At 36.8% G+C, this 14485-nt stretch overlaps 1 protein-coding gene across 1 annotated transcript; it reads left to right on the top strand.

The window, feature by feature from the left end:
• On the top strand, positions 1–12364 carry LOC137091028 (transmembrane protein 179). Its single transcript, XM_067455110.1, has 4 exons — positions 1–419; positions 2488–2625; positions 3007–3085; positions 5427–12364. Exons 1-4 carry the CDS (start codon positions 118–120, stop codon positions 5607–5609), a joined length of 702 nt encoding a protein of 233 aa, XP_067311211.1. The 5' UTR covers positions 1–117; the 3' UTR covers positions 5610–12364.
• The last annotated feature ends 2121 nt before the right edge of the window (positions 12365–14485 follow it).

The following is a 14485-nucleotide window of genomic DNA, read 5'->3' as shown; positions in this document are numbered from 1 at the left end:
TTCTCCCAAAAAAAGGCCTTCAGCTGTGTTCGTTCGCTGCTCTCCTCTGCTGCAGAGTCCGACTGCGCAACCGCAGCGCGAGAGCTCGAGCCGCACTGACACCACAGCTCTGACAAAATGCCAATGGATAATTTCATATTTGCGCAATGCATCCTTTATTTTTTAGCCTTCGTCTTTGGCTTTATAGCTATAGTACCTCTGTCGGAAAACACGGAGGATTTCCGTGGGAAATGTCTGCTTTTTACGCGAGGTATGTGGCAGAATGAGAACATCACTGTGTCTAAGCAGCGCTTCATCATTGAGGAATGGGGACCACAGTCATCCTGCAGCTTCATCACCGCCGTGGGCATCGCGTCCCTCATCCTGTCCGCCGTGCAAGCCTGGAGGCTGCTGCTTTTCATCTGCAAAGGCCACGACGAGTGAGTGATTGTTCATTTCATCGTATTACTTGTGAATATGATGTTCTCACATAAATGAGTGGAAGTGCGATGTTTGGGATGCATGGAAACAGTTATGTCATATAGCAAAACAGAGGAGCTTCTAGTTAAATATGTAATTGTAGCCTATATATGGGAAAATTGTTAAATATCATAACAAACAGATACAATCTGTGATTATGTAGTTTCATTATCATATAAAGACTAATTGAGCGGGTATACATTTGAATGGTTAACTTTAGACACAAACGAATTAATTTAATTTTTTTTAAATAATAATTTGCTTACTGAATAATGAGGTTATATTGATTAATTATTGCTAGTTTGTCCAGTCTGCCATCAAAGGAGATGTGGTTTACTCTAAATGCACATGCTAGATAGCCAACTAAATTACAGTAAACTTAAAGAGGCTATATGTAGAATTCAGAAACCATTGTTATTAGCGACATTGTGGCCTTACTGCGGCAAGCGACTTATGAACGCGATTCAATGGACAAATATACTCGCGGCAAAGTTCTTTTTCGTTCTTTGCTTAAAAATAAAAGCAAGTTGTAAATACAATTGCAGCGATTCGCTGTTAACCTTCCTGGTGCTAAGAGCCACGAGATTGAGATATAAATATTCTCACTCAATAACAAAATTAACTAATGACAGGCCTGAGAAAGCAGCAGTTAAATATGGAAGCTTGTTTCCATCACAGAATAATAAATTAAATAAAAAAAGTTATTTGAGAACTGCGTGACAAAGTTGTAGCTAATTGTGAGTTATAAAGTCAGAATTGCTTGATACAAAGTCGCAATTTTGAGGAAAAAAGTCGCAATTTTTCATTTTGGATCAGAGAATAAACAACATCGTCCGCTGTGTGAACGCATATGTAGTTATCATTATAGTTATCGATCTTTTGTGTGAACGTGCTTTACTGTATAATACATGAAAATTCTTCCAAACAGCCCCTTTAATTCTCAGGTTAAATCACTATAAAAAGTAACATCGTTATTGTATCCTTTTTCATTAAAATAAAAATTTAATTTTTGAAATCACCATTCCTAAAATTGTAAATTTTAATCATTAACATGTTCTAAACCTTAGGCTCTTCATAGATAAGACACAATTACATTGTGCTTACTTTACTTAATTAAATTAAGTTGTGTCGAAATTAGATATGTTTGTGTTTAATCAGCCTAATATATTTAAAACTAAAGTTTACTTAATTAATTTGTGTTAAAACTACATTAAATATTTGTGCTGACATAACTAACTGAGCAGTGGATCTGTAGTTCCCAGCATGCTTTGCAAGGGACTATACTAGGAGAGAAAATGTATAGATTAAAGTGTTGTTTTTCAGTAAAGGGAAAGATGTTGTTAGTTTATGTAGTGTTATGTTTAGTTATGCTGGACATTGAGGAGTTTCTGTAATTTTGTGGTTAGCATTATGCAGAAGAGTAGCGCCTGTGTTTAGGCTGTGGGCACTCATTGGATGGAATTTCTGCTCTAAATTTTTTTTTTTTTTTGTTTGTCCGTGAGTTATTTTTGTTTTTAAAATATGATTGTTGTTATTTCAAAGTTTTAAAGGCGAATTAAATTGATAACAGTCTTCACCTTACAAAATAAACTTTTATAAATGTAACATCAAGTAAATGGCACATATAAATATTATGTAACAGTGACAATGCAATTCAAACATCATTCCTTCTTGCACGTCTTCTGACTAATAAGGAGGTAATTAATTATGAAACATTAAGTAAGCGTGAATGAGATTTGTCTTTTTCACACATCAATCAGTTTTAATATCTTCAGAACACTTGGAATAGAAGACAAAATAGGGAGAACTGGAAGCTTCTTGGAGCTAAACAGTGTGAATCACTGTCTTTTGTCATTTTATGGAAAAGAGCAGCTCAACATTCTGGAAAATACCTTTGTGGCGCACAGCTGGCACTCTTTACCACTTGTCACCTGCCCGCTCTCATGGTCCCTCGCCTCGCTACTAGCCACAACCCTCTTTTGTGTTCCACAGAAGTAAACAATTCATTTCTCTCTTCTGTTTATATAGCTCAATCTTCAATGCCTTCCTAAACCTGCTCATCAGCACTTTCGTAGTGTTTGCTGTATTCCTCTCCAGCACAATAGTAAGTGTAGGATTCAACCTATGGTGCGATGCCATCACGGAAGGAGGCAGTATGCCCAGCAGGTAAGCATGATGTTCAGGTAAGCCTTTACTGTGTCTATATGTAGATGGAAGAACACTAAAACAATGTGTGAGAGATGTTTTCAGACTGCCTTTTTAGCTTGGAAATAGCCCCAATTAATTGTGTAGGCCTGTTTTTCTCTGTCAGAGGAGGCTTTAGTGACATTGAAATTGGCCAGGGGCTTTTGGGCTCAGTTCACTTCAGTGACTGTTAAAGTTCTGTCACATTTCAGTATCCATAAACTGCTACAGTATTTGAATATAAACTCTGAATTTGTCTAACAAGCAGTTCTTTAAGTTTTTATAAACAGCATCCTCTCAATAAATGTTGATTCTTCAAGAGTCTGTGAATAATTTCTAACAATGATTACTGTTCATTTCTAGCTGTGAAGATCTCCAGGACACGGATCTTGAACTAGGGTTGGACAACTCTGCTTTTTATGACCAGTTTGCCATTGCACAGGTTGGACATTTAAGAATACATTTGAATACATTTAAGTGTGTAATGACTACATGAGTGTTTTATATCATCAGGGTTTATGTTGTCTTAGGGGGATAGTTCATCTAAAAAATGTACAATTACACGTTATCACTTGTGTGATGTTTGTTCTTCTGCGGAGCACAAAAGATGATATTTTGAATATTGATTTCCATTGTATGATTTTTTTTTTTAGATACACTGAGATATTTCTTAAAATATCATTTCATATCTATGTTCCACAGAAGAAACAGTCATACAAATTAAGAATGAAATGGAGTTGATTAAATGATGGTAGAATGTTCATTTTCTGGATGAACTATACCTTTAACAACGTTTCAGTTGTATCTGCAAACACTAGAGCATATTGAAAACTACCTTGTAATGAATTGACACTTCTGCAACCTCTTAAAGCTGACATTCCTTCAAACATCAAACTGTTCAAAATGTCATAAGGTTTATATATCTTTAAACAGACCAAACGCCTCCAATAGAGTGATGCAGTAATGACGTATTTTAGGCCAGTCCATTTATTTTTTTATTTTTTTAGCATCACCCTGGTTACCTCAACAAACACCCAATAGGATTTTCTCACTGGCTTTTGGATTATTGCAGAAAAAAAGCTGTGACTAACAAAAGTTTATGATTCTTGCACATTTTGGTAACATTCACAAACATCACAGCTTTTATGAATTTTGAAGCCTAAATGCAATTGGCAGAAGTAAGAGGTTCCCTGACAACTTTTTTAGTCCAATTTAGCTACTTGTTAACAACCACATTTTAACTCTTTCCCACCACCGCTTTTTTTATTTTATTAAAAAGTTGCCAACCACTGCCAGTGTTTTTTAGCCTGACAAGCCAGACCCACATCAAGATGTTTGGTCTGGAAACTCACCATAGACAGGGCTCAATCCGAGGGGCGGATAAATGGTTGTCTTTCAAACTCCCTCTGCACGCGATAGGATAGCGCTACAACCAACCAGAGCAACGAAGGTGAAACAGAGCTTGTTGATAGATTAAACATTCGATCAGCAAAACTCCGAACACATCTTCCCTTTTTAAGAATGACTTCAGTGCCGTTCTTTTCTCAGAGAAAAGCTTAACTCCAAGTCTTCCAGAGTCGCGGTAAAAGCTGATTCGAAAGACCGCCGTTTGCCAGCTTCTGTGTTTACTAGAAGCACGCAAACGCAACTCGGCCGTCGTCATTTTGGCCCCGCCCACCGACTCTATACACGATGTGATTGGCCCGGCAAGAGTTAGGCGAATACAGCTCAGAAGGGTATTGAGAGTTGCTAGACGACACTCGCGGGCAGGTTAATTATGCTGGTGCTAGGGTGCGTCTAGATTTTTAGGCTAAGTGTTTTTAATAATTATATATATTTTTTTATTGTATGAATATCTGAACATGCAATATATCAAAATAAATAGAGCTTTTTATTATTTATTTTTTTATTATAGCATTCATTCTTTTTTTTTATCAACACCTGAATATGGGTAAGTTTCATAATGAAAGCAACATTTCGATCAAAAAGCTGAGAAAATTGCCCAAAGAATAATACATGCCTAAAAAAATGCTTTTATTGCTTGTTTCTGCTTCTTTTTTGGTGTGTTTTGATGAAGCGGCAACATTCCATTCTCTCAAGTGTCTTTAACTGCAATTCATCAACTGGCCGCTAAAGACAGGCTTCAAAAGAGACTCAATCCCATAGACCCCCATGAGGTTTGTTAAAAGACCAAACTAAAAAAATGTTTACAGTCTGCTACCAAAAGTGGGTTTGGTCTATATAGCTAATTTTACAACAACTGACATATGAAAATTGTGAGTTTTTTCATTTTTATATAACTGTTTTGTATAATTCATCCATTTAAATTATATTAAGCCTTAAAATTCTGCATAGTTAAGTGCATGGCCACTTGAGTGACAGGTTTATTGCCGCTGCTGTCACTACTAGCCGTTTGTCTGCTCCATCCAAATTCCACCTCTTTGCCCATTTTTGGTTATCTGGGAGTGACACGCTGCCAAGATGGCGACAGTCGGCTCCGCCCACTTTGGGTCTCAAAAATGCTCCCCTTACCGTATAACAGAGAAAACACGGGAAGCCGGAAAATACCATCAATGGCGGGGAGTTAAAGACAAGTAAAAGCTTTTCGTTTCTTGACTTAAACTAAAACATAAAAATAGCTTGAGCGTGAGTTAACCACAGACCTTATTTTAGGTATTTAACCAAAATCTTATTTAAAAAAAACCCCATTGACTTCATGACAATGGGACCGAAAGTTCTAAGATGCTTTCTTGCTTTCATGTTTTGGTCTCTGCTTCCTCTAGTTTGGCTTGTGGGCTGCCTGGCTGACTTGGCTGGGTATCACGGTCATGGCTTTTCTGAAGGTCTACCATAACTACCGCCAAGAGGATCTGGTCGACAGCTTGATCCACGAGAAAGAGTTCCTACTTGGACGCTCATCACGACGGTGCTCTGATGTGGTAGACGAGAAAAGTGGCATGATATGATCAATTCAACATTTTGCAGTGCAACAATTATAGAAAATTTCCATTGGCATACTGTCAACAAAAATGTATTCATAAGCTTCTAAATTATTAGTTTTTTCTTAATTTTTGAGTTCAGTTCAGTTGAACTTAACTAAACCAAATGATTCTGAAAAACATTTTATTTTACTGAGAATAGACATTCATCATGGACCCACAAGATTTTTTGATGTTGAGCTTAAAACACAAGACCCTGAGCAAAATGGACAGTGCGCATGAATAATGTAAAAGGATAGTTCACTCAAAAATGAACAATCTGTCATCATTTACTCGCTCACGTTGTTCCAAATCCATAAGCCTTTTCAAAAGATATTTAATGAAACCTGTCCCACCCACCAAAGCTTCAGAAAGTTAATGACAAGTGTAAAAAAATCCGTCCCTTGGTTTCAAAATTTGGGAAACATGCCAAGTTGACCTAATTGTTTCTCAGAAAACAAATGCTACAGCCAGTTATTCTACTTTGAAATGTGTGTTCCATGTCTGAGGAGGGAATGGGGGAAACTACGAACTCTAATATTTAGAATTTGGACTGCAGTACCTTTTTAAACCACTAGCAGTCAATTCTACATACCGCACCTTTAAAAGATTAGTTCACTTCAAAATGAGAAGTGTCCTGATATTTTACTCACCCTTATCTTATCCAAGATGTTCGTCTTTCTTTCTCCAGTTTAAAAAATGTTTTTTGAGGAAAACATTCCAGGATTTTTCTTCACATAATTGTTTTTAATGGCAACCAAAAGGTTGAAGCAATTTAGTTACAAAATATATATATATATTTTTTTTATGGCAGATCGTTTCGCTAGATAATACCGTATTCCTCATCTGGGATCATGCAGGACCTCTGAAGCCCTTTGAAATGGCATTGATTTGGACCTTTTGGATGCAATTTAAAAATCATGGAATGTTTTCTTCAAAAAACTTAATTTCTTTTTGACTGAAGAAAGAAAGACATCTTGGATGAGAAGGGGGTGAGTAAAATATCAGGAAATTTTCATTTTAAAGTGAACTAATTCATTAAGCAATTAATCCAAGGCTTTTTAAAGAGACATAATCAGTTTATATGATGAACAGATTTAATTTAGGCTTATATTCACATATAAACACTGATTAATGTACATATAGAGCACATCAAAAATGGTAAACAAAGTGCAATATGCATACATGACACAAAAGAACAAACCTCATTGGCTGTCATGCATCAATTTATGCATACATTTGAGCCTCCGTTTACCATATTTGATGTAATCAATGTATGTGCATTGGTCAATTTCAATGTAAACAAAAGCCTAAATATTAATCCTATAAAGCAATCATTTCTCTGACTTGATACATATGTATTACTTATATGATGACTTTATGAAGTTTTTTGGCATGGATTGTCAGTGGAGGGACAGAAATATCTTCATTTGTGTTTCAACACGAACCAAAATTGTATGGGTTTGGAATGACGTGAGAGGAAGAAAATTATGACAGAATTTTCTCCTTTTTTTTTCTTGCGATGAACTATCCCTTTAAGGAAGTATGCTTAAATAATTGTTCTTATATTTCCTGTGAGACATACAATCAAAGTCTTATTGACAATTATGTTTTTACTCAGCCAAATGCTTTCCTTCTAAAGCCTATTTAAAGCAGTTCAAGATTTAAGCAATAGCTTTCAGTCAGTCTCCATTCCATCAGTGATACGTTAGCTGAGGAGTTGGATTTAGTACATTGTAGCTCTGGCAATACTAGATTTAACACTATTTAAAGTGTGTGATCCATGTCTGGTTTTCTTTACATAAAGACCATTCCCTTCCAGTACTGCCTCTATGTGTAAGACATATATAATCATGTATATGACTGTGATAGTATCCTTCCTATGTAAAGGAATTTAAAACATGCTTGCATGTACATATGTTATAAAAAAAGAAGAAGAGGAAGGCTCTATAAAGATATTGAAGTGCCTATTCTGTCTTCAGGATATGACATCGCACTCTGATGAAATGGAGCGCTAATTTAATGATTTGCTTCATATGGGTTACTTGCTTTCCTAGAATCTACAAATTTACACTTTATAATGTTCACTATGTTTTGAAGTATTGTTGCGCATGCGAGAATAAATTTTGATGTATGCCTTTTATTTTTGGTTTTTACACGGCTCTGTGGAATACTTGATTCTGATTGGTCAAATCGCACATTCTAGCGTTATGTTATTCCCAGATAACAACCGCCAAAGTGAATAACACACTGCTCCGAGTACTGAGTTATCTTGACTGATACTACTTATGCTTAATGCTGTTGTTGACGGTCTGCCATTATCTTGTGACTGAAAAACACTTATGCTGCATTCACGAGTTTCCTAGATAAAAATTGCACATGAACGCCCTCCCATTTCAAAATTTGAATGGGTGGAGCTCGTAATCATGACTGCAGAAGTGGGAATTATCAAATTTCCAATAGCACACAAAGGCGGCATTAACCACCACCACAGCTTACAATGGAAGACTTCAAGGGTTAGTTCACCCAATAATAAAAATAATTTGCGTTCCCAACGATAAAGGTTCACAGTCATGTGCCGCAGGTGGTGAAACTGCTCCAAATGTGTATTTGTGTGGTTGGCTATCGGCACGTAAGTGCAAGTAAACAACATGATCACATAGTTAATTTATCAGTTGGAGCATGCGATGTACACTTTCCGCCTCACACAAAGATGTTCCATACATATGACCTTTTACCGCTGTGTAAATACTCCCTGCCTGGTCACATAAACTATTTAGTATATTTATATTTTCTTGATTTCTCCCTCTTTCACACCTGATCAAGACATAGATATTCTTTGTTTACTAGTAGCACGCAAGCGCATCTCTGCCGTCATTATGTTAAGCCCCGCCCACCGACTCTATACACGATGCGATTGGCCTGACCAGAGTTTGGTTTTTACAGCTCAGAACTGTATTGAGAGTTGCTAGATGATACTCGATTAGATTTGCTGCTGATAGGGTGCGTCTAGATTTCTAGGCTACTTGAGATACACTGAAATGAATGGTGTTCAATGGTGGAAGTATTGGTTGTTTGGAACTATTGGTCGCTCCGTGACGTGCTTTACTTCCGCATTCCTCAGTTCCTATGGAAGTCTATGGGAGTCCTAACTCGGCTCTGGTTGCACCCACTGCACTTGAAATTGGACGGTGGGCGAGCTGCACCGGTCCGATTTTGTAAATCTTTTGTAAATATAGAACCGACACCGGACCCGCACCTGAAATAAAATCAGTTTAGCATATAACATTATATAAACCTACACATTTGTTGCCAGGCCATGCAAAAGTAATTACAGCACTGCGCCACGTCTTTAAAATTCAAACACATTATTTTCAATGAGTGTAGGCTAACCCTGTCCTCGGCAAATCAGGAAGTTGTTCAAAATCCTGTCTCGCCACAGAGTGCCAATGTACTGATTTCACCCTTTGCAACAAGATGTACACATCGTGCAGCTCTTCTGTCAGAGTGGATTCAAAGCTGAGCTTGCGCGTAAGCCTATATAATGTGCGCGTCCGGCGCTAAGCTTCGCGTCAAGTGTGATTTTTTTTTCAAGTGAGAGAATCCTGGAAGAGCCCGCGGTGAAATGCTGTTTCATGCATACTGAGCTTTTTACACTGTTAAAGACTTGGATTCCCATCCTAAACATAGACTAAGTTTCAAAAACTAATGTTGGATGTTTGATGGAGTATTTCTGTGTCAAAAATACTCCTTCCGGTTTCTCACAAGTTTCGGAGAGTTTTTTTCGAGTATGGGTCGGCTTGACGTTAATAGAGCTTAAGGTCCTTGTATGGGCCGTACGGGCTCTTCTCCCGGTAGGGTGCGCACGCACGTCACTAGAGCGAGGGAGGAAATGCACGCCCATAAACACTCGCTCAGGTGCAGATCCACTCGTCCGTGAACACTTATGTCGGTTTAGTCCGCGCCGCGCTCCACTTTATTCCTATGGGTGACATCAAGCGACTTCAACGCTTCAGCACAGCATTCTGGGAAGGCAGCGCTGCATTTGAACCGATTTGAACGACGGGAAGAAATGACGGGAAGCTTCACAACATTGCGGCTCTCCACGGTCACTGCTGTCACAGGACTTTAGCAAATCATACCAAAGAAGTGTGTTTTTGACGGAGCGGTCCCAGCAATAAAGGTTCGGTTCTGCTTTGGAAGCAGCCGGTGAGTAAAACTGCTTCAAATGTCTGTGCTGTTGTCGCGTGAGTAAACATCAGTAAACGACACGATCTCGTGCTTCGTCATTCAAATGCGTCATTCAAATAGACTCCATTGTTGTTCTATGTATAACGTTACACTAGCCTGACGTGCAAAACCGTTGCTTGCTACTGCTAGTTTAGTCGCATACAATAGTCCATAAACCGAATCATGTCCTCATAAACTGCGAGTAAAGACACACAAATGTTGACAGGCCACTAAATACAGTACATACCACAGAGACGGATGTCCTGCTGTTGCTGTTTCTCCTGTTCAATTTATTTCTTCCTCTGAATCTGATTCTGGATCATATCTGTATTAGCTGAGATAGCCATGGGTTTCTCCACGCTTGAGGACGTCACCGCTTTGTGCGCGATCGTCATTCTTTAGCTCCGCCCACACGATAATAACAATACTATTATACTATTGGTCCAAAAAACATCAATCAAAGTGCGGACTGTCCAATGAGCATTCACCCAGGGTCGGCTCTCAACAACGGAGTGGCCACTGACAAAGTGTACAGAACATGGTTAGTCTTCTCGCCTTTTAAAACGGGCAAATAAAAAAAATTACAACAACAAAGTTATTTGTAATTTGCACAAGCTGGTAGAAAATATATACAGTTAGAGTACATAACGGTACCACATAGAAACGTCCTGCTGTAGTGTTGTTGCTGCTGCTCCTCTTCAATTTCAGCCCCTGGATCTATGTATGTATATGTGTATGGCTGAATCTGATTGATATCCATCGTTTATTTAGGACAATGTTTTTTTCCACAGATGTTCTCAACGCAATAACTGGGCGCAATCCTGACTTTTCAGATGTGTGTGACTTTTTAGCGGTGTAGCCTAAACTGTGTGATACCCCCCCTTTAACCTCCCCAGAGCCGCGTCGAGCAGGTTATGTGATGGACAGCTGCACTTTTAAGGACTCCAAAAAACAGCTATAATCACTGCTATTATAAAGCTTGGATTAGCCAGGACTTTTAATATAACTATGACATTCTTCTTTTAGACGAATACAATCATACATCTAGAATGAATTGAGGGTGAGAAAATCATGAGCTAATTTAAATTTTTTGTGTGAACTCAGGTCTCAGCATTAAAGAGACAAGTGAAAAAAAAACGAAGCAAATGAGTGCCGCTCACACAGTCACTGCGGTAAACATTAAAAATGTGAAGTTTTTATATTTATAACAGTTGAACAACAACACAGAACAGTGTGCTGTTTTCCTGAATACCATCACGACTGAAAATTACAGATTTCATATGACAGTTCCAAAAACAATTAATGAACATTAATTTTTAATAAACATTAAGTCAAGTACATTTTAGATTCAATATTGGAAAGCTTTTGTTCTATTTCAGCAGCAAAAATAGTTCAAAACAAAGATCACGCAGAACCACGACTGAATGATTCATCGTTTTGAAAGAATCGTTTGATGAATGACTCAATGACTCACTTATGAAGACTTACCTGCTACCACCTACTGGAGGTTTAGGTTCATGTTTAAACATACTTTCCAACATTTCTTATTTGTTTATTCAAAAATACAAATCTCACAATATGTTAATAAAAATGCAGTTATTAATTTTTCAGTGTAAATGATTTAATTTGATTGTTAACAGCCCTTTAGTGTCTTATATTAATTTAATGTATAGATCAAATTTAAGAATATAATATTAAAACATTGCCTATATTTAATAAGATTAGGGGAAAAACGCTCTTTATAAAAGGTAAAAATATCACAAATATCCAGATTTAAATAAAATATACCAAAGCTGACTGAACACTGGTGAGAATATTGCAGAATAAATTCAGAATAAATTATATTTACAACACAATTTTTTTTTATTTGGACAAGTAAACGACCGATTTACTTGAACGTAAGCACATGAACATGCTTAATGTCGAGTTCTGCGAAAAAACCCTTTCAGCATTCATTTCAACATATATGGTAAAAACAAATCTTTTCAGCAACAGATGATGGCTTTAAGCAGTTTGGAACAGTTTTTCTTCGCGGAAGCTTTGCCTAAGAGCTAATCAAATATTTGAAGCCAATATTTCGTGTCTAACTTGAGACAAGTAGCCGTGTAATAAGCACATCCAGCTGGTTGCTGGTTGAAACCCCTTCAGAGTGACGCAAGATCACACTGTCGGGGTTTATTCTGCGATAACAACCAGCTGGATGTACGTTGTCCCTTACTTAATTAGCCTAGTTTCTATATTTAAGTTTCGCTAGTTTATGGCGTGTGAGCATTAGTCGTGATTCACTGTAACTGCAACCCACTCAGGCCCACAAAACATTATGCAGACTTTTTGTGCATCATTTTATTTATTGTGTCATAGTTTGAACACATCTCTTCAACATTATAAGCCTATATTTGTTTTAGGGCTTTTAATTAATAAAAAGCAGTGATAGCAGTATAAACAGCAATGATGATGAAAATACAAAGCAATTGGTGATTTTTCTGTTCATTAAAATAAAGTCTTTAAACTAGTGTCTGGTTAAAGCTCTCTTTAATTGTGACTTTTTTTAAACAAAAGAAAGGAAAAAGAAAAGCAGTGAATTTACTGCCAAAAGCACCTCTATTGAAATACGCATTACTGGACCTGGGGCGATTTTATTGCTTCAGTGATTGGCTGGCCCAACAGTACAAAATATTTTGTTGATTCGATCTGAATTCCCCTCAAATCGGTACATTAAGCAAGTGTGCTAATTAACTGTCTGTTGCATACATTTAATATTTGGTGCACATATGAAATGCAAATACATAATGTAAATGACCCCCATATATTAAAACATTTGTTTTGTGTCTGACATATTCAGGTGTAACTCACAGTGATTTGATGCACCTTTAACTCGTTTCTCTTCATCACTTGCTGTGATAAATTGAATCCAATTTTTGGGATTGGTAAGATTTTATGGTTTTCAATAAAAATACGGTAAAAACAGTAATATTGTGAACAATTATTACAAATAATGTTACAATTTAATATAACTGTTTTCAAATTGAAAATATGTAAAAATGTAATTTATTCCTGTGACCCAAAGATGTATTTTCAGCATTATTACTTCAGTGTCACATGATCCTTCAGAAATCATTCTGATATGATGATTTGGTGCATTTCTTATTATCAAACAGTTGTGCTGCTTAATATTTCTGTGGTATTTCTTTAGTGTCACTTTGATCAATTGGATGCATCTGTGTGGGACAAAGTATTAAAAAAAATCTTACACAACCATTCAAAAGTTTGGGGTCAGTGTGTGTACACAATGAAAGTGACTAAGGCTGTCCTTCTGCCTATCTCCTTACTTACTCTAGCAGTACATAATATATGAAGAAAATATTAATTATGAAAGCTTATTTTTGACACTACAACCAAAAGACTGATGTAATTTGATTTAAAAAAAATGCTATAAAACTATAGACTGAATAGCTGCAGCTGTAAAAGAATATTAGAAGACTAAAACTTAAAGGGATAGTTCACCCAAAAATGAAAATTGTATGTTTTATCTGCTTACCCCAAGGCATCCACGATGTAGGTGACTGTTTTTTCAGTAGAACACAAATGAAGATTTTTTAACTCCAACTGATGCAGTCTGCCTATCGTATAGCACATGTAAATGGTAACGAAGTCTATGAGTAAAAAAAAATAAAAAATCATGCACCAACAAATCTATATTAAAGCCTGCGGCTCGTGACGATACACTGATGTCTTAAGACACGAAACGATCGGTTTGAAACTGAAAAGTATTTATATTTAATTTTATTTATATAAAATTTAGTGTTGAATTTTTTTTCTCTCCTCTAATACACCAGTGTCCACCAGCCTTGAGCGAGCCATCATTCAGGTGAGTGAAATCTTTACACAATGTGTTGTCGTTTAGTATCTTAAGACATCAGCGTGTCGTCACGAGCCGCAAAGTTTAATATGGAGTCGTCTGTGCATGTTTTTTTGTTGTTGTACTCTCATAGATTTTGTTACCATTCACATGCATTATATGACTGACAGACTGCAAAGGTTAGATTTAAAAATCTTCATTTGTGTTCTTCTGAAGAAACAGTCACCTATATCTTGGATGCCCTGGAGAAACAGATAAACATCAAAATACAGCTGCAAGCAGCCATTACCGGGGCAAAGCGCAACAAAAGCAAACAAGGAAGCTAGCAGCAGACCAACTTCAAAAATGAGTAAAGAAACATTTTAAGCAAAAATGTTAAAACCCCACATTAATAAATTGAGTTGTATAGACTCAATTACATGTTTTGTTTAATTATAGCACCACAAAGAGGCACAATCCTACTAATTTTTTTGTGTCCTTGAAATGAGCCCATAGAATCAACTTGATGATCTACAGATTTTCGTGTAAATTGGACCAACGGCCTAGGAGGAGTTTGAAAAAGTTGGTTTTCAGTTAATTAAAAATGGCGGGAAAATTTACATTACAGGGTGCAATCGACTCGGCTTGAGGAAAAATTATTTTGTTTCTAGCCCTTATGGTTCAAAAGTTATTAGCATAAACATGAGTGAAAATTTGGACAGTTGGTGGCGCTAGAGGAAATGGTTTAGAGACTCCAAATTTTGTGTGCTTACTAATGGTACTGACCTCTATCAGA

This window comes from Pseudorasbora parva, chromosome 10 (genome assembly GCF_024679245.1).
Source record: "Pseudorasbora parva isolate DD20220531a chromosome 10, ASM2467924v1, whole genome shotgun sequence".
NCBI lineage: Eukaryota > Metazoa > Chordata > Actinopteri > Cypriniformes > Gobionidae > Pseudorasbora > Pseudorasbora parva.
The sequence above is the reverse complement of the archived record's forward strand: the minus strand, read 5'-3'. Positions and strand labels throughout refer to the sequence as shown.